The sequence below is a fragment of the Gymnogyps californianus genome, chromosome 25, assembly GCF_018139145.2.
Source record: "Gymnogyps californianus isolate 813 chromosome 25, ASM1813914v2, whole genome shotgun sequence".
Classification (NCBI taxonomy): Eukaryota; Metazoa; Chordata; class Aves; order Accipitriformes; family Cathartidae; genus Gymnogyps; species Gymnogyps californianus.
In genome coordinates, this window is record NC_059495.1 from 7,939,257 (window position 1) to 7,963,020 (window position 23,764).

Sequence of the window (23,764 nt, forward strand, 5' to 3'; positions counted from 1 at the left end):
TGCGACGGCTGGCGTGACGTCGCACGGGCGCGCGTGACATCACGGCAGGGCGTGCGACAGCTGGTGTGACGTCGCACGGGCACACGCGCGACATCACGGCAGGGCGCGCGACGGCTGGCGTGATGTCACGCAAGCGCGGGCGGCGCGGCGTGACGCCGCTCGTGGGCGGGAGGTAGCTCGTGTGACGCTCTGCAGCCATGAGTTGGGTGGTGTGACGTCACTGCTGAATGTGTGAGGGCTGCTGTGACATCACACAGGTGTGGGGGACATCGCTGCTAGATGTGATCAGGGGTGTGATGTCATACAGGCATGTGTTGCTGCTGACAGTGTGATGGTGAGTGCGACATCACGCAGGCACGCATGACATCGCCGATGGACGCGTGACAGCCAGCGTGACGTCACACAGAGACGAGTCGGATGCTATGATGCCACACACTCATTGTGACATCACACCGCCCGACTCAAGACCGGGGCGGGGTGTGACATCACGGTGACGGACAGGCGCTGGGTCTCGGGCTGCGACAACACACGCACGCCACGGCGCCATCCCGAAGACCCCCGGCCGGCGCGACGTGACATCACGCGGCCGCCGTGACGTCACCCAGAGGGACGCGAGCCCCCCAACCCCCTAAATCCCCACAAACTCACCCCAAACCGCGGCGCCGGACGGCGCGGCCAGCTTTTAATCGGAAAAAAAAAACCCAACCCTAAAAAAAAGCGCAGCCCCCGCCTCAGCCCCCTGTCGCCCCCCCCTCGCTTTTAATGCGCTTTTACGAAAAAGCCCCCGTTTCAACTGGGATCTGGATAGATATATATATAAAAAAAAAAAAAAAGAAAAAAAAAAATAGGACTCCTCCCTCCGGGCGGGGCCGGGGCTATTTTGGGGTGTTATATTTACGGGGAGACTCAGGGGGGGACCCCCCCCCCCAAACCCGGGAGCCTCCCGCGCCCATTAAAACCACCCCACGACGAGTCCAGCTGCTCGAGGCGTCTTTTAAAAAGGAAAAAAAACCCCCAAAACCCCAACAAACAACCCCAAAAAGGGAAAAAAAACCACCCCAGAAAATGGGGGTGGGGTGGGGGTGTGCTGGATACGAGCACCCCTTTTTTTTGGGGGGGTGGGGGGGGGGGCTCACACCAAGGAACCGGCTCGGCTCTGCGCCGGCACCATGACGGGGACGGCGCCCGCCCGTGCCAAGCTGGAGGGGGGCAAGGACCCCGGCGGGGCGGCCGGCTCCTGGCGACGCGGGGGGGTCCCGTTAACGGCGGAGGGGGAGAGATTGGGGGTTCGTCCCCCTCCCCGGGGGTGGGGGGGTCCCCGGTAGCTGCCGGTGGCGGTGAGGATGGAGGCGGTGTCGGAGGGGGGTTTGGCCCCGTAGGTTTTCTCCCGGGTGCCGGCGATGGAGGACAAGGTACTGGTTTTAGAGACGGTGTCCGAAGCCGGATTCCTCGCCCACGAAGGGGTTTTGGGGGCCACGGCGTCTTCCCTGCCGAGAGGGGAACAGCGTCGGAGAGATCGGCACCGGGAAATCCCGCTATTCCCCTCCCCGGCATCCCCCCCGCCAAAGCAACGGGGCCCCCCGAGGTTGGGCAGAGCTCCCGGACCCCAAAACGGGAGCAAGAGGGAAAGGGGGGGGGGGGGGCGAAAACAGGTGGAAAATGCCCTTGTTAACGCTGAAACTTAATGATGGCTGGCCAGAGATGGAAACCTGCCCCCCCCCCATTAACTCTGAAACCTAATGATGACTGGCCAGAGATGGAAACCTCCTCCCCCCTCTGTTAAGCCTGAAACCTAGCGATGACTGGCCAGAGATGGAAACCTCCTCTCCCCTCCTATTAACTCTGAAACCTAATGATGACTGGCCAGAGATGGAAACCTCCTCCCCCCCTCTGTTAAGCCTGAAACCTAGCGATGACTGGCCAGAGATGGAAACCTCCTCTCCCCTCCTATTAACTCTGAAACCTAATGATGACTGGCCAGAGATGGAAACCTCCTCTCCCCTCCTATTAACTCTGAAACCTAGCGATGACTGGCCAGAGATGGAAACCTCCTCCCCCCCTCTATTAAGCCTGAAACCTAGCGATGACTGGCCAGAGATGGAAACCTCCTCCTCCCCCATTAACCCTGGAACCTAGCGATGCCGATGTGAACCTCCTCCACAGGAGGGGCGCCTCACTTGATCTCGTTGGCTGCCTCCTCCTGCCCGTCACGTTTCTTCCTCCGGTAGGCGACGACCCGCCGGGCGAAGAAGACGATGGTGGCGAGGGCGCCCAGGGAGCCCAGCACGGCGCCAGCGATGACCGCTTTGGTGCTAGCTGCCGGAGAGAGACAGGGAGGCGGCGGGGGGGGGGGGGGGGGAGTTCGCCTCCCCCCTTATTCCCATGGGGACCCCACGGGGACCTCGCGGGGACCGTGTCGTCCATCCCATGTCCCCCGTCCCCCCCCCCCCGGGGCCCTGCGGACACGTACTCACTTGAGTGCACCTCCAGGACGACGCTGCACTCGGCCGAACCCGCTCGGTTTTCGGCCACGCAGACGTAGAGACCCGACATGTCCAGGGAGAGGTTGGTCAGCTTCAGGGTGCCCCTGGCCCGGTCTGCGGGTGAGAAATTTGGGTGCTGCCCCGCGGCCACCCCCTCACCCGTGTGTCATCTGTCGTCACCGTCCCCCCCCTCTCCCCGAGCGGGCAGGGTTAAGGGGATATTCCCCTGCCTGCTGGCGCAGCGAGGCCAGGAACGGGCAGAGTTAAGGGGCCGAAGCCGAAAGCATCCAAGCTGAAGCTTCTTGGGATTTTCCAGCTCCCCCCCACCCCGGTTGTCACCGTGTTCCCCCCCCCCCCCCACCCCGACCCTGCACCCGGTGCCACCTTACCCTGGGCGGGGGGGAAGAAGATCTGCAGGGTGGGGGCCGTGCGCTGCCACTGGTACGCGGGCGAGGGCTTCCCCTTCTCGGAGGCGCAGCTCAACGTCACGTTGGCTCCCACCACGGGGTTGCCGTGCAGCTGGCAGGCGGGGGCGGCCGGCGGCACTGCGGGCACCCACGTTAGTCCCGAGGGGACATCACGGGGTGCGGGGGGCATCGAAGGGAGCCGGGCTGAGCGGCGGAGCCCTTACCCAGGACGGTGAGGTTGATGACGCCGACGTTCTTGCCCATGCTGGTGACGTCGTCCGCCACGTTGACGGTGCACATGTACTGGCCCGAGTCGTGCTCCCGGGTGGCGTTGATGAACACCGAGATGTTGTGGGTGAGGATGGGGTACAGGAACCCCACGCGGGGCTTCAGCTCCGTCTCCTCCACCTTCTCCACCCCGTCCAGGTAGGTCAGGATCTGCACGGGGGAGAACGCCCGCGCGGTCGCCTCCGGACGGTGTTGCAGGAGAGGAAGCTCCCCCCTGCCCCGGCCCCAGATCCCAAATTTTGCGGAGCGGCGGTTGCTGCATGAGCCCCCTCCGTCCTCACCTGCCCTGAGCATCCACGGCACGGGAACCGTCGGCATCTCCCCTTTGTGGGTGCCACGAGTATCCCCCCCATCGTGGGCATCTCCCCACCGCGGGCACCACAAGCAACCCACCCCCGTCATGGGCACCAGGAGCAACTGCTCCATCGTGAGCATCTCCCCATCATCAGCATCTCCCCATCATCAGCATCTCCCCATCGTGGGCACCACGAGCATCCCCCTATCATGGGCATCTTCCCATCGTGGGCACCTCCCCATCATGGGCATCACGAGCAGCTCCCCCATGGTGGGCATCTCCCCATGGTGGGCATCTCCCCACGGTGGGCACCATGAGCTTCACCCCATCATGGGCACCTCCCCACCATGGGCACCACGAGCATCCCCCCCATCGTGGGCACCACGAGCACCTCCCCATAGCAGGTACCACGGGCATGTCCCCATCGTGGGCATCTACCCATCACAGGTACCGTGGGCACCTCCCTATGGTGGGGCATCTCGCCACCACGGGCACCATGAGGTTCCCCCCATCATGGGCACCACAAGCACCTCCCCACTGCAGGTACCACGGGCATCTCCCCATCTTGGGTATCTCCCCATCATGAGCACCATGAGGTTCCCCCCATCACGGGCACCTTCCCATCGTGGGCACCACGAGCATCTCCCCATCGTGGGCACCTCCTCATTGTGAGCACCATGAGCTTCACCCCATCATGGGCATCTCCCCATCGTGGGCACCATGAACATCCCCCCACTGTGGGCATCTCCCCAAGGTGGGCACCATGAGCTTCACCCCATCATGGGCACCTTCCCATCGTGGGCACCACGGGCATCTCCCCATCGTGGGCACCTCCCCATTGTGAGCACCATGAGGTTCCCCCCAGCATGAGCATCTCCCCATCGTGGGCACCAGGAGCATCTCCCCGCTGTGGGCATCTCCCCAAGATGGGCACCAGGAGCTTCATCCCATCACAGGCACCTTCCCATCGTGGGCACTACGAGCATGCCCCCCATCGTGGGCACCTCCCCATCATGAGCACCATGAGGTTCCCCCCATCATGGGCACCTTCCCATCGTGGGCACCACGAGCATCCTCCCACTGTGGGCATCTCCCCAAGGTGGGCACCATGAGCTTCATCCAATCATGGGCACCTTCCCATCGTGGGCACCTCGGGCATCTCCCCATCGTGGGCACCTCCCCATTGTGAGCACCATGAGCTTCACCCCATCATGAGCATCTCCCCAAGGTGGGCACCAGGAGCTTCATCCCATCATGGGCACCTTCCCATCGTGGGCACCTCCCCATCATGAGCACCATGAGGTTCACCCCATTGTGGGCATCTCCCCATCATGGGCACCACGAACATCCCCTCACTGTGGGCATCTCCCCAAGGTGGGCACCAGGAGCTTCATCCCATTGTGGGCACCTTCCCATCGTGGGCACCTCCCCATTGTGAGCACCATGAGGTTCCCCCCATCATGAACATCTCCCCAAGGTGGGCACCAGGAGCTTCACCCCATCACGCGCACCTCCTCATCACAGACACCACGAGCATCCCATCACGCGCACCTCCTCACGGAGGACACCACGAGCATCCCACCACCACGCGCACCTCCTCATCACGGACACCACGAGCATCCCACCATCATGTGCACCTTCCCATCGTGGGCACCACCAGCATCCCACCATCACGCGCACCACCTCATCACGGACACCACGAGCATCCCACCATCACGTGCACCTCCTCACGGCGGATACCACGAGCATCCCACCATCACGCACACCTCCTCACGGTGGACACCACGAGCATCCCACCACCACGCGCACCTCCTCACGGCGGACACCACGCCCGCCCCCACCCACGGCCACCTCCCGCCTTGTCCCCCCCCTCCCCACCCCTCACCTGGAAGGGTCGGCATCTTCCTTATCCAGCAGCCAGGTGACGTAGGGCTGCTTCTGGGAGCGACTGGTGTACCAGGCGGGCAGCACCGCTTGCTGCCCTTCCACGGAGAAGACCGAGCCCGTCCCCACGTGCACCTCCAGCACGGCCGAGGAGACGCCTGCCCGCGGCCCCAGAGGGAAGAAAACGGGACGTGACTCAACCCCAGCTGCCACTTTTGCCGTAAAAACCCGCCGATTGTTGGAAAAACCGAAGGAAAAACCAACAATCCCGGGTTATCGCCGGCGAGGACGTTTTGACTCCTTCCCCGCCACGGGAAGGGCTTTCCGGCTGCTCCGGAGGATGCAGGACAATGCCGTTCCCTCCCATCCCCGGTTCCGTCCCCGCTCCCCGGCCCGGGATGGGAAAACCCCTGCCCAAAAATCCTCCCTTTCCAGGGGACCGCTGCCTCTCCCCAAGGGGCTCCAGCAGCCGGACACCCCCCCTGTAGCTCAGTATTGGGGTACCCCCCCCCCCCCATGACGCTGCACCAGATCCTCCATCCCATGGGATTTATTTTGGGGAGGCGGGGGGGGGCACCCACATGCACCCCACAAGCTCTCCCCGTCATCCCAGCATCCCCTCTTTCGTGCTGCCAGCGTTAAACTGGGATTATTCATCCTATCCCATCCCGAACACCCCCTCCCTGCATCCCCTGCATCCCAGCATCCCCCCAAAAACCCCACCGGGAGGAGGCAACGGGATACGAGAGGGTACCACGGACCGGAGAAGGATGCTCGGCTCCCGGGACAAGATTATTCCCTGGCTTTGCCCGTAAGGCTCAGCCGGAAAATTAATCGGCTCAGGCGAGGTCGGGTTTGTGCCGGTTTTTTTTTCTTCCCTGGGGGAACGCCACCGAGGACCCGCATCCCGGCGGCTCCATCCCTGCATCCCGCTCATCGATCCGTGTCCCCGGCTGGCCCTGGTCCTGCCAGCGCCCCAGGGATGCTCTGGATCGGGATGCAACGGGGAAAGGATGATGCTACCCCATCATCCTGAATCCTGGCTGTCACCCGGGATCTGGGGGGGGAAATCCCTGGTTTCGAAGGATTTAGGGAGCCTCCGACGGCTTCTTCCCTATGAATTCAGAGGTTTTCATTTGATTTTTCCAGGGCGGGAAGAGAAAAACAAGGCGCTGGGGGGTATTTTTAGCCTCCTCCACGCATCCGTTCATCCCCCCCGCTCCCGACAAGGCATCGGAGCGGTTTCCGGACGGAGCCTTCCAGCTCCGGGCAGGAAACTCTGCTCCGGCCGATAAGTCTTCCCAGGAATTTAAATAAAAAAAAAAAAACCCAACCCTAATTTCCCTTCTCTGGTGAAAAACCGGGAGAAATCAGCCCCGGTCTGGTGAGGATGCTTAAAAATAGCTCACCCGGGCTAAGAACATAAATCCTTAAGTCCCGGCGAGGGGGGAAAAAAAAAGCCGGCAGGCGACGGAGCCGGCAGCGGGGAGCCTGCCCGCGAATCCCATCGTGGGCCAAATAATTGATATTATTAGTACGATTAATTATCTCGAGCTACGGTCTAGAATAAAATACATCGTACGGAAAAAGAAGGGCAATTCTACGGGAATTATAGGTCATGATAAGGAGAATTGTGTTAAATTTAGATAATATGTAAGAAAATGTAATGTATCTAATAGTATTATATAACGCCTAGATCTAAATATATTATATAATATCGCGATTTCTAGAATAAAATAGATAATCGATAATACGCTTTCTACAATAGTTATAAATATACGTACGCTCTTAAAAGAATAGTGATAATAGTGGGGACGTGATAGTGATAATAGCGATCATAATAACGATAATAGCGATCATAATAACGATAATAGCGATCATAATAATGAAAATAGCGATCATAATAATGAAAATAGTGATCACCATAATGGTAATAGTGATCATAATAATGATGGCTAATAATAATGCTAATAATGCTAATAATATAGTTCATTAATGATGCAGATGGCATCATTAAATGACGCCACAGCTCCTAAACCTCCCGGCATCCCCACCAGCTCGGGAAAATCCAGGTTTTTCAGCCCGGCTCCGCCATCAGCGTCGCTTTTTGGGCACAAAAAGCCAAAGGGCGCTGCGGGTCCCCGGGGAAATCCAGGCTCCGGAGGGGGAAAAGATGCTCCGGCACCGGCTGGGGGTTTCCTGTCGTACCCCAAGGCATGAAAACAGCCCCATGTGTCTCAACCGCGGCAAACCCGCCGGCGCCCAGCGCAGGCCAGGCTCCCTGTGCTCTCGCCGGGGGTGCGTTAACTCTGAAACCTAACGATGACCACGTTGCTAGCGCTCTGTGGCTGCAGCTTTGCTCCGTCATCCTTAAACCGTGGCGACAGGAGATCGCGGCTCCATCATCCCCCCCCCCCGCCCCTCCAGCACGTTGGGGAGAGGTGGATGGATCCGGATCTGGAGGATGCTCGCTCCCCCGAATCCCCTTTTTTCTTGCAGAATTCACCCCAAATTCCTCGTCTCGGAAAAATTTGAGCCTCAAAAAGGGTTGGGTGAGCCGGTGCTTGAGCTGCGGGCACGGGACCGAACCCTTTGGCACCGGCTCCAGCTTTAGCCACCTCGCCGCTTCAAATCCTCTAATGCTTTAACCAGATCGAAAAAATTAAGCCGCTCCCAGCGCTCACACGCCTATCGGGGCGGGGGGGGGGGGGAACCTCGGGACCTCCCGGCTGCTATTTAGGCTGAAAAACCTTGATTTTTATCCAGCCGCCCTGAGCTAAGCACCTGCCCGCGTGTTCTCCCTCCGCTCCAACCCATCTGCCGGGATTTTTTTCCCTGTGAAAAAAATACCTTTACGCTTCCCTGTGAAAAAAATACCTTTACGTTTCCCTTTCAAACTACCTTTAATTTTTTTTCCCTAAGGAAAAAATATTTTTCCATTTAACTTTAAAAATACCTTTCCATTTTTTCCCCGAGGAAAAAAAAAAAAACCCAAACCCCACCTCTCAATTTACCTTTGAATTTCTTCCCTACGGAAAAAAACCCGCCTTTAAATCCCCGCGCACCTACGGCAACCTCCATCTCGGTCGCCGCGCCTATATCAAACCACCCCATCCTCGTCTAAAATCGCACCGTTTCACCTCAAAAAAAGCTGTTTCCCGGCTCAAGGCGCAGCCTGAACCCCCCCCCCCAAAAAAAAAGCATCCTCCCCTCAAAACCAGCATCCCCCCCCAAACTGCCCCCTCCCCCGACCCTATAAGCTATTAACCGTATGGGGAATTAAAGGCTGGAGGCGGCTGGGGTTTGATGACCCCGCTCGATAGGATTAAGGCGCTGGAGTCATGTGAAACCCAGACCCAAATTAAATCCCAAGAGACCAAGCTCGGGATTTAAAATACGCAGCGGGAAGGTGGCCGGAAAAACGACCCCTAAAAAAACCAAAAAAAACAAAAAAAAAAAAGCTCGGAAAAAGGTCAAGGAGCGTCTCGGCGATGCGACGCAGCCACCCGGCTTTTTTGTTTTATTATTATTATTATTTTGGGGGGGGATTTTTTTTTCCTTCCCTTAACTCCGACTATTTATAAACGGGCAGATAGGAGATGCCGGGCTGCGGAGCAGTGTCCGTTGGGAAAATCCACGGCGGCTTTTCTCACGACCCTGGGGGGGGGGGGGGGGGGCGGGGGCAGAAAGCGCTGTATCCTCTGGAGAGGCCAAATTTGGGAAAAAAAAAAATTAAATAATAATAATAATAATGCTACGTGACTTTGCTATAGATAGAAACGCGCTTTAACCCCTGGTGTAGGAGAAGGAGGCGGCGATGGGATGGGATGGGAATGGGGATGGGATGGGAATGGGGATGGGGTGGGATTGGGGATGGGATGAGGAGGAGATGGGTTCGGGCACGGGGATGGGATTGGGGATGGAATTGGGGATGGGGATGGAATTGGGGATGGGGATAGGATTGGGGATGAGGACAGGGATGCCGAGCATCACCCCTCGTTTTGTTTTTCCCCATCACGATCCCGTACGGACCCCACAGGGTGGGGACGGGATGTTTGAAAGCAAACTTAAAGGAAAAACACCCATTTTGGGGCTCAAAAGCGTCTTTCCGCTGCGTTTTTGTGCTCTTGGTCTCTACGGCATCACATCCCCGGACTCGGGCGCAACTTCTTTTTTTGGGGGGATCCATCACGAGCCCGTGCAAATTAATGCCGTCGGGATGCAGCGAAGGAGCATCCCGGTGGGATTTAAGGACAAAGCGACCCCCGCGCCTCATCCCACCACCCTTCAATTAACTTTGATCACGGAAAAAAAAACTTCAAGGAGGGAAAACCAGCGGCTCCGGGCTCGGGGACCCCCACCCAGCGTCCCGCCGGGGAGGAAACGCCGCTGCCATTGTTTTTGGGGCCATTTCCTTTCCCCAAAGGCCTCTCCTTTGCCAGGAACGCCAAAGGGATATTTCCCTTTGGAACAACCATGGCATCGCCAAAAAAACTCAGATAGGGTTGGAAATTAGGGGGGGGGGAACCCCATAGACAGAGAGGAGTCGAGACCCGTCACCCCAAAACCAGCTGGGGTGGCCTTAAAGCACCAGCCAACGAGGGAGGTGGCAGGTTTTTATCATGGGAAAAAGAAAATAAAATCGGTTTTTTTCCCCGCCCGACGCCACGCAGGGAGGTAAATTATCGGCTCCGACACATCGGGGTCCCCGGGGTGCCCCCCCCCCTACAGGGCGGCTCTCGGTTTTGGGGTGCTGGAAGGTGCCGCTCGGCAACTCCGAGGAACAAAGTGGCTTTTCCCGGAGGACCCAGGTTTTCCCCTCTCAGGGGACCCCAAAGAGGGGGTGGATTGGGGTGCCCCCCCCCACCCCAGCACCCACCTGCCTGCTAAAGTGGGGCGATTGGGGACACGGAGAGGGGCTGGTGGGTGCTGTGACACCCACCCCCCGGTACCCCCGGATCCTGCCTGGGACCCCCCCCCCCCTAAAGCTCCCCAGGGTCCTGCCCGGTGGTCCCCAACCTCCCGTGCGTCTTGCTGGATAACCCCTGGCTGCTCCGCGCCCTGCCCGGTGACCCCCCCTCCCCATCCCCAGATCCCGCCCGGTGCTTCTCTAGCTCCCGTACATCCTTACCCGGTGCTCCCCCCCCCCTCAAAGCTCCTCCACGCCCTGCCCGGTGCTCCGTCCCGGTACCCCCGCCTCCCGCCCGGTGCTCCCCCCCCCCCCGCCCCCGGTTCCCGTGCATCCCACCCGGTGCTCCCGCAGTTCCCCAGCACCCTGCTCGCTGCCTCTCCGGGGGGTTCCCCCCCCCCTCCTCCTTGTCCCCCGTGTCCCCCCCTCTCCCGGTACCGCGGGGCTCACCCAGCAGCGCAGCCAGCGCCAGCGCGGCCCGCGGCAGCGCGCCCATGGCCGGAGCCGCCGCCGCAGCAGGTGCCGGGGCCGCGCCTGGGGCGGGAGGGGTAGCCCCGCCCCGCAGGTGGGGGCGGAGCCTCCAAAAGGGGGCGTGGCATAACGAAGAGGGCGGGGCATAACGAAGAGGGCGGGGCCTCTTCCTACCCCACCCCGGGGGTGGGGGGGGGTGTCCCAGCCCCAGGCAGTGCCCCCCCCCCCCCCCCCCAGCCGGGAATACCAGCCACGCAGCAACACATTTGCGATGATGAATTAATTATTAGGATTAATTAATTATGATATTAGGGTTATAAGGGGGGGGCACAATGTGGCACCCCAATGTCACACACACACCCCCCTTTTCGGGGGGGGGGGGGGGGGGAGGAGGAGGACAGGGACCCCTAAACCTTCCCTGGCCACATCCCTCCCGCGCCGGCAGAGCGGAGCATCGCTTCCGGCATCCCTCGCCTTCCTCCCGCCGACGGCCCCGGGGGCCCTTCAGATAAACACATTAATCCTTAAAAACAAATTAAAAAAAAAAACAAAACAAAAAGACCCAAACAAACCCAAAAAAGGCCATTTTCGACTTTCCGGATCAAGCTCCCTGATTTTAGGGAGCCCCGGGGATGAATCCTTCCCGCCTGGGCCGAGGTTATCCCGGTCCTTGATCCAACCAGGGTCAGACCTCGTAAGCGTGAGCGGAGAGATTAGATGCCGGCGGCGGCGGCGGCGGCGGCGGAGGAGGGCAGGGAATTAATCCCTTCTCGCCCTTGTCTCCCCCCGTAAATCCAACCTGGCTGCTGGGATTGCGGGATCCGGCCAGATCCCACCGGGATCTCACCTTTTCCCTGCCCACAGTCTCACCTCCTGGTCCATCTGATGCTTCCCTCTCGGCTCCCGGCAGAGGCTCTTTGGGGCAACTCACCCTATTTCGGGGCAACTCACCCTATTTCGAGCGCTGGGAGCAGGGCGGGTGGGGGCGCGGCGGCGACCTCCTCCTCTTCCTCTCTCCGCCATCTCGAGCCTCAACCGCATCCGAAGGCGACGCCAACCTCCAGCCGGGCAGCGGTCCTCCCGTTTCCAAAGATTTCGGGCATCTCCGCGGGGGAAGGAAAGCGGCTCCAGCGGCGCTCAGCCCCCATAACATAAATAAATTAAACACCTCTCGCAACCACAACCCCCGGAGCGAAGCCCCGGTGGAAATATCCCAGGAGAAGAGCTCCGCGGCCCCCCCAAAATTCCGCTCCCCCCCCGCCTCGGGGAAGGAGAAAGACATTTGCCGAAGCCCGTACGTGTTTGCTTGATTTTATTAGGACCGACACATTCATCGTATGTCACAACTTCACCGATCGATGAGCTTTAGAAAATTAAAAAAAAAAACAAACCAAAAAAACCAAAAAAAACCCCCCCCAAAATAAAACAAAAAACAAAACCAACCGAAACCGCCAGCGCCAGCCAGCAAGATAATGGGGCTTATATAGTAACACGTCTGAAAAAGGCATTAAATGCGTCCTCCCCCCGTCCCCGTGTCCCCCGTCCCACCCGTCCCCCCCCCCCCAAACCCCCCCTTCCCCATTCTCACAGCTTTGATTGTATCCATAAGCATGGTTCGACAATAAAAAAAATTAAAAAAAAATAAAAATTAAAAAAAAAAAAAGTTTCCCAGCTGCCAGGTCATTCTCATAAAGAGGCTAACTAGAACTCAAAAAAAAAAAAAAGAAACAAAAAAAAAAAACCCCAACTAACCGAAAAAAAAAAAAAAAAAAAAAGAACAAAACCACAAAATAAAAAGAAAATAAAAAGGCCAGGAATTATTTTAATGTTAAAAAATAAAATAAAATAAAAGCGGATATGGCAACGCTACTAGTAAAGTGGAATACATCACAGAAACCAAAGTCTTTTTGCAGGCAACACTGTTCGGAGAGAGGAGAACACTTGATGGGTGAAAAAAGTGAAGTTCTAAATTATATACAATAGTATCTAAGGGTGGCTTTGAAAAACAGTCTCCTTTAACGTGATTCAACGTTTAACTTGCCGTTATCTATTGCTTATTTATTCAGATCCGTAATAACACTGAAGAGAGAGACGGATGCGTAAAAATGAGACACCGTGGAATAAAGAAAAACCAAAAAAAAAAAAACCAAAAAACCCCAGCTTTTCGTATGAAAACGCCACGTGTACGCGCTTGTCCGATGTGGAATGTACCTACAGCCGTCTCAACGGGCCGGGGGCTTCTCCTCGCCGCTCCGGTAGGAAAACCGGCCGGTCTGTCCGGCAAGAGAGCCGGGACACGCTCGCTCGCTGGGGATGAGCTCGCGGGAAGCGCCCCGCAAGCCTCTTATCACCCCAAAACTCGTTTCCAGGCGGAAAAAGTCCGACTTGCCCGGCTGTGAACGGACAGGATCCGAAAGCGTCTGGTAGTGAGATGGAAATAAAGGGGGCAGAAAGCCCTAATCCTTATGAAGGATGAGACTCAGTTGTTAAATTTTAAGGGGTATCCGATGGCTTTTTCCAGGCACTCTACCAAAGAGCCGGCGGAAAGAAAATCCCTCTCTACTTCCACAAATTTGATATAGATGGATTTGGGCGACACGCCGGGCTCTACGACGCAGTTCTGAGATAAAAAGGCGTTGATCCCGACCCAATCTTTGCTGAAGGTTTTGGTGTTTGCCTGAAAGTGTAAAAACAGGCACTGCTGGAGAGTCCGGACCTCGGCGATGCCGAGGTAACAGTAGATAATCCGGGCGGATTCCATATCCACCCGGAGGGAGGCTTGCGGCGAAGGGACCTCCAGCTCCCCTTGAGTCTCATTGCCGGGATCGGGCCCCCTGTGCTCGGCGAGAGGGGAAGGGGGTTTCTCGTGGCACTCTTCGTAACCGATGGCGTACAAGCCGGGGCTTTTGGGGATTCCTCCCGGTAATAAATACTGAACGACGTTTCCTCCGGTGGGTTTGGAGTGAGCGATGGGTATCCAGTCGATCTCCATGTGCAGCTCGAGGCACCTGGCTTCGCTGATGGTGATCTCCAGGAATTTGTAATAAACGTTTTTCCAGTTCATTTTTTGCACCCTGGTCATGATAACCCGACCCTCCGGTTTTTCCGAGTTGAAATATTCCCGGAGCCGCTTGCCGAGGGGTACCTGCGAGCTGATCTCGGCGTAGTGGTAACGAATATCCTCCTTCCAGCGGGTGTTGTAACCGATGCCGAAAATGGCCAGTTTGTTAGAAAGATGTAGCCTGGAGAAGTCCGTCCAGCTCTGAAACAGCTCCCACTTCAACTGGACCGACTCCAAGATTTGCATAATATTCTGCATGACGTCGCGCTTCCTGGAAATTAAAAAAACACGGAGAGAAGGATAAAGGCATCAGTAAACTGGAGCTGCAAAACCAGCCCGGCGAACGCACCGACCTTCGGAAAAATATTAATCCCTTTCAGCTTTCTCGGCTGCTTTTTAGGCAGTGGGTATTTTGTTCCTATATACGTCCTGTATCGCTAGGATTGTCACACCACACTGACGGTTTTTTTAACTAAATCTCAGCAAAACCAAAGAAAAACCCAACCCAAACTCCTTCCGATTATTTCAAGCGAACTACAATCCCTGCTGGAAATGAGATTTCACGCAAAAAAGTTCTGCAGGAGATAACCCAGTAGAGAAAACGAGAGCTGACGTATCCCCAAGTTCAGCTTCCAAGAAAGATTTCCGCTCTTACCGACCCCAGAAAACCACGTGGTGGAAATGTCCAGCTCCTACCCGTGCTGCTTCAAAGCAATCGCAAGCAAACACGTGTCTGGTGCCGCTAAATAAATGCAAACTCAGTTACCGGGTTATTCTTTACAGCCGTACGTTCCCATCGGCACGCCGTCCGTCGCAGACGACCGGAGCTGCGTCCCTAATTTGCAACCGCCACTCAAAAAGGCTTCCACCTCGTCAGTACTCCAAAAATTAACGCCGGCAAACGCGGCTGCCATTGGAAAAACCACAAAAGCAAGCGCCAAGCCGCTCCGAAAGGCTCGCTGGATCAGAAACAGGGCTCAAGGGACCGACCCCGGGGAGCAGACGATGTCGGTGAAGACGATCCGCACCCTGGACACAACCGATGCGATAACCCGCTGCGGGACGGACAGCAGAAATCCCTCTGGATAGCCAATAAAGAAACCCCGGCGTTTTCCAAAGGTTTCTTTTCGCTCCCAGTAACGACGCCGGCATCAAAGCGAGTTGCCACGGAGGGATTTACGCTTTGCTAAGCGATCAGGAGAGAGCATTCGCGTGCGCCCGAAGCAAGCTGGAACAGCTTCCTCCAGGATGAATGAGACACTTAGGGCGTAATTAGCTAGTAGGGAGAACTACTAATTTTAAATTAATTGTAATGGTAATCAAAGCTGTAGGAAGACAACGCGACTCGTTTGCTAACGGAGAAATCTCTCCTGGTCCAACAAGTGGGACCCCGAGAGGGTCCTTCCTCCTCCCACCAGGAGAACCCAACTGCGCCTTTCGCCCCTGCACCAAGCGACGCCGGTTTTCTTCGGCAGGGCACGCGTGAGCTTCCCTCCTCCCGTGGGCTCCTTTGCTGCGTCCGTGAAGGTCGCTTCAACTCCCTAAAAAAATCAGCCTTTCCCAACAGCTCCCCCCACGGAGCCAGGGCACGAGAGCGGTGAGGGACACGGAGGTCTTTAAGCAAGAGCAGATACGACACCCCACAAACCGCACAAGGATATGCCTGGGGCTGAGGCTCTGGCAGCTGCGTTTCTGCCCAGTCAATCCCTACGTGGATCCGAAGGTCTCTTCTTCCCGTCATATCGATATAAGGGTTCAAAGAAAAAAAAGGTTTGGGAGCTGCAGACCCTTCCCACGGTGCTGGAGAGGTCCAGCCTCGCAGCCTCTCATCTCAAAAATAAAAAAAGACCTCCTTCTGTCGGTGTAAACACAACGCACGTGATTTTGGGAAGGTTCTCCAAGCGCCGGTTGATCCTTTTAGGTGACTTGATGCCCCCGGGGCAGACCGAAGGCACCGGGCTCGGGACCACCGAGCTCTACACCGAGTTTTGACGCACGACGGTCGGCGGGCACCAGCTCTGCAAAGCTCAGGTGGGGTGTCCAAGCCATTCCCCCCCCCTCACCCAGGTCCGAGCAGCCCAGGCTGAGATCTCTCACTCCTCGCGGCGACGGGAGGGACCACATCCATCAGCAGCGACCACGCCGGAAGATTTCCTGGCGAGACCTGAAAAAGGCATTTTGGCAAGCCCGTCTCCGCCACCATCGGAGCGTAGCTGAGCTTCGAGAGCACCAAGGAGGGGACCTGCTTGGCACGAGGAGTTGTGCTTGAGCCAGGGGTCTTTTTTAAAAACGCCTCTTGCATCGTCAACAGGCTCCTGTTTCTTAAGTTACTTCTGAGGAGTCGCTTCCGCTTCCCCTCGCCGTCTAGCAGCAAAGGAGAAGGCGAGGAGAGAAACGCCGTACAAGAAAACACACGCGTATTTACCCCAAATCCATTTATAGCTACGCCGCGGCAACGCTGAACGGTTTCAAAGCTTCTCTACAGCTTCCCCGAGGCTCCTCTGGATGCTGAGCAACGCAGCATCGCTACGCTTGGGAAAAACGTTTTTTTTTTAGATTTTTGGAAGTGGAAATTCACCTTCCGGAGACAAGACAGACGAGGGCACCAGACAGACAAGGGGGCACGGTAAGCGCCGGCTCGGCACAGGGTTGTCGGGTAGCACAGAGCCCGCGTTTCACCGCTGTTCTACGCTCATCCGACTCGACAGACGGCTGAACTCGATTTAAAGCGAGCAGCCCCAATCCAAACCCAGAGACAGGAGAAAGCAGCGTGGGTAGATTTTCATTCAACAGTGGAGGAACAGAGCTGCGAACCACAAAAAAAAATAAAATAAAAAAAAAAATAAAAAGCCCCCACCTTTATTAATTACACTATAAATACTCTTGCTAAGTTTAGTTCAGCACAAAATAGAGCTGAAGCTCTGGCGAGATAAAAAAAAAAAAATTAGTCACTCAAACTGCTCCTGCTGGGAAGCGGAATAATTTCACTAGAGATAATCTCCGGCAGCACCTCGCGTACGGGAGAGGAGAAGGGCTTTCCACAGAGGGAATCCAGCACTTCGAGCACGGAGGAAGCAATAGGGGGAAAAAGAAATTTTAAAAAGCTCTGCTCTTCCGTTTTAGCGTCTCCTCTTCCCGCTTACCCCAGGACTCGACGGCTCGGCAGCCGCCCCGCTGAGCTTCGCTCTCCCAGGCTCTAACCAGCATCTCCACGACTCAGCCAAGCAGAGGTATAATAAGCCACAAGAGTCAAATCGTTACTATTACTTATTTTTCAGCAGAAAAATCTGAGCTAGCGGAGGGTTTACCCCGTGTCAGCGCTGTTCGTCACAGGGCAATCTCATTTTTCATCTGCAGAAGGTGCCCTAGAGCTGGATTTCACCCTATCGTCAAAACCACGACCTCCGCGCTGGAGACTGCCCATCTGCATTTCTTTTTCCTCGGAAGCTTTTGCAATTCAAAGGAGGGAAGACGGGAGAGGTGGTGCAAATTTGTTCTGAGGCGCTGTTTCCAAACAAAAGCAGACTTCAAAGAGGCTGAAACAGCTGGTTTCAGTGAAGGACCCAGCTCCCCCAGCTTTTTCTAGTTCATCTTCACAAAGCCCACAGTGAATAAAAACCGCTCCTCAAATAAATTTAAAAGAGCAGAACGGAGTCTTAAGTAGCGTTTCGCTTTTCAAAACAGTTTATTTGAAGGCAGCAGCGTGCCAAGGGGATGCAACAGCAGAGCCGACGCAGGGAAGGAGAATCCAACTGACGGAGCACAGGACCCGGACACAGCTTACCTATCGCTCTTTGCTTCCTACGCCACCGAAAATAAGGCAACCCAGGAAAGACGGGAAGTCCTCGTACGTCTCTGGAGGCCACTTATTTACTACCTGAAGCGAAGAGAGGCAGCACGGTCCGCGTTAACGCGCGGCGCGGCTTGCTTGGAGATAGAACGCGTTAGGTTTGTTGGTGCGGGATCGGGTCCCGGCGCTGGCAGGAGCGGCTGAAGCCCTCGCAGGCAGCAGGAATAAAGCGAGCTCCCTCTGTTGCTGCAGGTTTGCGGTCAGTCGGTAACGGCGGCAGCCTCACACACGTGTGTTTTATCAGGAAAAGAAGAGCCAGAATAAATTCCAGCGCCCGGAGGGCTCAGTGATACGTTTCCTATACGTTGGCGGCGCTCTCCCACCCTCTCCGCTAGGAAAATAACGTCACGGCGCACGCCTGCTCCCGTGGGTTTTCTGCAAGGCGCTTAGCTCCAAAAAAATCCTTCCAAAAATCCATCCCAAATCCCAGGGGAAGGAAAAGGGGGAAAAGCAAAGACAAGATTTTTAGCAATACACGCGCTCACAGTCCAGCATCGCCACGTCGCAATTTCTCCACGTCAAAAACGGCAGCGCAAGGTTCAGCAAAGAATGTGAAGGCGCCGCCACTCCCTCCCATTTCATTGAGATGATTTCTGCGGGAAATCCGCACGTTCCCAAGAACGCAGATGAGCTGAAGCCCTACCTTCTTTGAAATAAGATATATACGTATTTTAAAGCACCGGCCAAAGAGGTGAAAAAGTCTGGCATCTATTTATCGCCTGCGGCTTTTAAGAAGAGACACAATTCTATCTTTTTGAAGATAATAAATAAATAGCCAGCTTATCTTCCTATCAGCCATGCTTCTCCTGACTGCTTTTAATCTACTAAGTCAGAGTTTAAAAGTTCCTTGCTCTCACAGTTGGGGAAAAAAGTAGTTTTCAGCAAATCTGTGTTGGAAGATGCTTTGTGCTTCCACCGAGCATGTAAGATGGGCTCATCACCTGCACGCTTCACAAAATGCCCAAGAGTTCAGAGGCTTCTGTGCATTTTAGGGGGAACTTGGGGGCGAAAAAACAACCAGAAAACTCTGAAAGGTCTGATCTACCAAATCTAATCCAGCCGTCCATCTATACATCAAAACCTGGAAGAGAAGATTCAGGCAGTCCGAGCCTCCGCCTCAGAAAAATCCAGGACTATTTTCTATGCAGCTCCCTAAAGCGCGCCTTGAAAGGTAAAATTATCCCAGAACAGTCCTAAGAAACTGTTCAAAGAGGCAATAATAACATTTATACTGAAAAAAAGTTATTTTTCTCCAGCTCATCCCTGAGTTGCTCAACTGAATTTGCTCCACGTTAAAAAAAAACAAAGTCACCTTCGGGTATCGTGAAAATCCACCCGAAGTGAGGAGTTTGACGAAGCTAGGCCATTACAATGGAAGCTTCTTTTTTTATTATTTTTTTTTTTTTTAGGTTTTGGAGGGGTTTTTTTTTTTCCATTTAGTTGCAGTAAAAAGCCTCTGTTGTATCGCTAACCAGGGACACTACGTTAATGTACACAGCGCTGATGACTTCCTACCCTACAGCAGCTTTCCAGCGTAGGAAACGCCAGATTGCCTTCAGACAACACTACAAATTACCGGCGGGGGAGCTCACGTGCGGAACCCACCCAGAAGGTTCCGCGAGCCAATTTGCGATGGCTCTCTCCTGCCGCAGACAGATCTACAACCGCCCTGTGGGTTTTAAAACCCTAAAGGTCAGAAGAAAGCAACCCCGGTCCGAGTAAATACGGCACAATTCCTTTCATTTTTCGAAACGCTCTGCGTTATTGTTGGCGAGGCAAGGGAGATTCGCATGCTCAAAGCATTCGAAATGCTCCGGTATTTGTCAGATTAAATCGATCCGAAAGGTTACAAAGTCAGCTCTGGAAAGTTATAAAAATAAAAATAAATTTAAAAAAAAAAAATCACCAGCTTTGGCATGCCTTCCCATCAAGGAGGGGAAACGCACGAACTTTTCTTGCAAGCGTTACTCACACCAAGCCAACAGTACACACTGCTACCGGGGTGCCGCGTCCCTCTTCTCACTCTTTCTTTCCTCCACTCCTATATTCTCTTTTTTTCCTTACGTCCGACGGGGCAAACTTCAGGCAGATGGAATAAAAAAAACCCCAACAAGATTACAAATAGATCCGAGAGTTCGGCCTCGTGTCACGATACCCGCAGCCTGCCCGCACGCATCCCTGACGGATCTGAGGCGTATTTTAATCCGCATTTTAAGTCCTTGCCTTCGTGCAGTCAGTCTTGCTTCGTTTGCCGAATGACGAAGCCAAGAAGAAACAGAGTTGCGAAGCTTTTCAGATGTTCTGAGGTAACCGGAATAATGCATAAAGCAGATTCAACTCTATGAACAGTCTTGCACAATGTATTTATAATTATAATCAGAAGTTTCAAATATCCTCCCCTCCTGCACAGCATCCCCAGGGAAATACATTCCAGGGTAAAACATTCATAAATTACTTACTGCGTGTCTTCTGAAGATTCCTGTTTTATCTTTAATGTTCTTTTTGTGGTAGGCATTTCATCTGAAAGGTAAAATTCCAACACGTAATTATATTTTAAACAATGTTCCTGGGGCTTTTTTTTTTTTTTTAAGGCTGAAATTTAAAAAAAATAAAATAAAATAAAATGAAATCAAAGTTGCTTCCTAAACCAGGCAGTCCGCTAAGTTCTGCACGAGACAGCTCCACGTCCTAAATCCTCCGTAACTGAACGTTATGTTCCTTGGAAGCGATGTGGTCAGTTAAGATCTGAATCCACCTCTGCAAGCACAAGAACTTTCAAGGACAAGACTACAATTCCTGCTGTTAAAATCACAAATCAATTTGATTGCGAACGGCACTGTTTAAAAAAAAAAAGGGAAAAAGAAAGAAAAAAGACTATTCTGCTTTCAATGGCACATCTGAAGAGCAAGCACCAGAACCAACGCATCTGTATTCCATTTAGATGTTGTGTGCTAAGTGCTTTTCTCATAACTTCTCTGAACGTTAAGAATATCGTCAGCCCAAGCGCACACAAATGCCTCCGATCTGACTGAAGGAAAACGGCGACAAACCAGGAGACCACCGTTTGACTCACCAGAACAAGTCAAACCAGACAGAATTAGCCGTCGTTTACATACGTTTTGTAACGTCGTCTTCTCCCCACCGTTTCTCTCCCACATATTTCTGACTTTTTAAATCCCCTGGGGAAGAAGTCCGAGAGAACCGGAACGTGGTTAACAGCCAGCTTGCGAATTTTAACGTTAAACTGCGATTTCAGCCTCTTTCAAAGCATCCCAATTCACCAGTCCCCTGAACACACATGCATACAGATACGTGACCACGTCTCCTCTCCCTGTTTCATCCTACAAATCATGAGGGGAAGGAAAAAAAAACCCCAACCTAATCGGACCAAGAACCTTTATCCAATTCGCTACCGCTTCGCTTGGGTCTCCACTGAATTTGATCGACTTAGAAGTTTCCACCGTGAAAATAACCCCCTTGCTCAGGCAAGGGAGGAACACGCACCCGTAAGATCAGTGGCTCAAGAGATATAAATCTGCTTAAAGAAACCCACTTCTTCACAAAACTGCTCAGATCAGCGTGCGTTTTCAACCAAGACTGTGGCACCTTGCTCCATTGAACGAAGTTCAACGAGCCACAAGCAACAACCAAATCTCCAAATTAATTAATATATTGATTCTTATGCAGACACACCAATAATTCAGGCAAGAAAAGCACACGGAGGAGTTCGGGTTAGATCTCAATCCTGGAGTGTGAGCTTGCTTGCTATTTTTTTTTTTTAATTTAAAAAAGGCCACACATCTGGATATCAGCATATTTACGTGTTTAAAACAAACGTACCAGTTAGGGTATATAGGAAGAAGGAGCAACAATTTTTTATAGTCATTGGTATTAATAGCAGCAGTTTGAAATCCTGTTCGTAATTTAAGCGAACGGTGTTTGAACGGTAACACACAGGTTCCCCGGGTCCTCCAAAGCAGGGTACCACTGAAAGGGAAAATATCTCCCTAACCCCACGAGGGGAAGTAAAACTGAGCAGGGGAAGGAGAGACAGGGAACGCGTCACCTCCTCCTCCATCGTTTCTGGCCGCGCAGCCCTTCTTCCCTCCTCCTAGGGTCTTTAAACTCCAGTCCCGATCCTAAAATACTTTGGGAACCACGGTTTGCTCTTGCTGGTGAGCCGGGGAATTTCTTTCCCTTTTCTCCCCAAGGACATCAGGTGTTTAGCATCTTGAGCACCTTATGTCCGAAACATGAAAGCTGGTACTGAGATACGTACGTGTGAGACGGGTATGAGCACAGGGCACGGGTAAAACCAGAGGATGGAGACACGCCAAGACGGCATTTCTTACCCAATTCCTGTTCGCCCGTCTGGTAGCAATGAAGATCTTGACTGTGGTTTCCCCAATCCTCCTGCGAATACTCCTCCATCGTGCTGCCGTCCGACTCCAGCTCCTGGTACAAGCCGCTGCTGTTGATGAGGACGGGCTGGCAGGGCTGGGAATCCCATCCTCCCTGCCCAAACACCTGCTCCAGCTGCTCAAACGTGTAGCTGCTTTTCCTCTTCCCAACACCGTGCTCCTTCACGCGGCTGTAGCACCTGCGAAGGGTCTAAGACAGGGAAAAAAAAAAAAAAGCACGTTAATCAGGCGGCGACGGGGCTGGAAGAGCACACATTCACTTGCAGACAGTTACACGGCTGCTAGGCAGAGTTTAGGGGTTTGTTTTTTCTTTTCTTTTTTTTTTTTTTTTTTTTTTTTAAATTCTGCTGATCAGTATTTGCCCCCACGCTGACGAGCTAAATGCAATGCTCCCGAATTAATGCACGCCCGCCAGGAAGCATCGTACGTATCTGACGTTCCCGCTGCAGCCATTTAGCGTTAACATCTACGACACAGGAGAAAGTTGCGTAGCAGCTACAGGTTCATCAGATTTAACTCGGGCGATTTATTCTCTTCCCCACTTCAAAAATAATCCCCAGATCTGCTATGTAACATAGGGGGGGGAAAAAAAAATAAATAAAATAAAAATACCAAGAGACCCCCAGTCAGAGATACCAACCAGCCAAGAAAATGCACACCTACTACGAGGAGGAGAAAGCAGAGCTGGTGTTGTGCCCACAGCTTGGAGAAGGTGAAGCGGGGAGGAGAGAGAAAGGAAGAGAGAAAGAAGAGTCCCCCAAAGCAAAGACGGTCCAACCTTCCTTACTCTGGTAAGAAGACACAAGGTACAAAATGTATATGCCTAAGCTATTCAGCTAGGAAAATATATATTACTTACATATTTTGCATTCCTTACTAACTCACTCTGTCTCTTGTGAAGCTGCTGAAATTTAAAAGAGGTCAAATCAATAATGCTCCAAATTCCCAGACTTCGATATCAAGCATTAAGTAAGAAACAATACTAAGAGGGCTCTGTCTAACAAGCCTTTAAAAAACAGCGCTGAGGCCGAAACCTCCCAGACAGACAGATGCAAAAACCTGGTCTACTTGTGGTGATCCCTTTAGCATCCCCGCACCGACGGCTGAGCTGGTGCATCATTTGGCGATGCAAAGCCACACAAGCCTAGGATTTTTGTCCGCGTTTCGCCCCTAATCCGGAGCAACACACAACTATTCGGGGGTTTAAAAAAAAAAAAAATTAAAAAAAAAAAAATCTTTATGTGCATCCCTCAATGTGGTTTTAATTCTACCACCGCTCTGCTTTTGAAAGATAGCGACGTGCTCCAGGTTTGCTGGATCTTGATGGTTTTCAGATTGGTGGAGTGCGAGAAAACCTATCTTTTTCATATGAAATTTATTAGATTGCTCAGGTTCTAGCTTGAATGGCAAAGCCGCCCCTGGAGTTCAAAAGAGGCATTAATTTGGGAAGAACTAGTCCCGTCGCCTTGCTTTCTGGAGGAGAACTGTAACGGACTTTCAAGCACACATCATTGCAAAAACCACTTGTTTTTTTTTCCCCAGAAAGGAACCTTTACATCTCCAGAAAGCTCGAACCTACCTAATGCTCCTCATATACTGGTTTAACAGCATCAGCAGGAAAGGAATACATTTCTAACCAGTTTCCTCGTGATATTCAGAGCCCTGGGGGCAGAAGCAAAACTGCTAAGCAGCAAG

The 23,764-nt window shown here is 53.7% G+C and overlaps 2 protein-coding genes across 2 annotated transcripts; both read right to left on the reverse strand.

Moving 5' to 3' along the window:
- Window positions 1-937: 937 nt before the first annotated feature.
- On the reverse strand, window positions 938-10,762 carry ESAM (endothelial cell adhesion molecule). Its single transcript, XM_050911019.1, has 7 exons — window positions 10,717-10,762; window positions 5,375-5,515; window positions 3,115-3,342; window positions 2,873-3,028; window positions 2,475-2,597; window positions 2,178-2,316; window positions 938-1,487 (listed from the first exon to the last, which is right to left on the reverse strand). Exons 1-7 carry the CDS (start codon window positions 10,760-10,762, stop codon window positions 1,133-1,135), a joined length of 1,188 nt encoding a protein of 395 aa, XP_050766976.1. The 3' UTR covers window positions 938-1,132.
- A 1,790-nt stretch (window positions 10,763-12,552) lies between these two features.
- MSANTD2 (Myb/SANT DNA binding domain containing 2) lies at window positions 12,553-22,968 on the reverse strand. The gene is made up of 4 exons (XM_050911018.1): window positions 22,929-22,968; window positions 22,001-22,259; window positions 20,108-20,168; window positions 12,553-14,069 (listed from the first exon to the last, which is right to left on the reverse strand). Exons 2-4 carry the CDS (start codon window positions 22,077-22,079, stop codon window positions 13,217-13,219), a joined length of 993 nt encoding a protein of 330 aa, XP_050766975.1. The 5' UTR covers window positions 22,080-22,259; window positions 22,929-22,968; the 3' UTR covers window positions 12,553-13,216.
- Window positions 22,969-23,764: the final 796 nt, after the last annotated feature.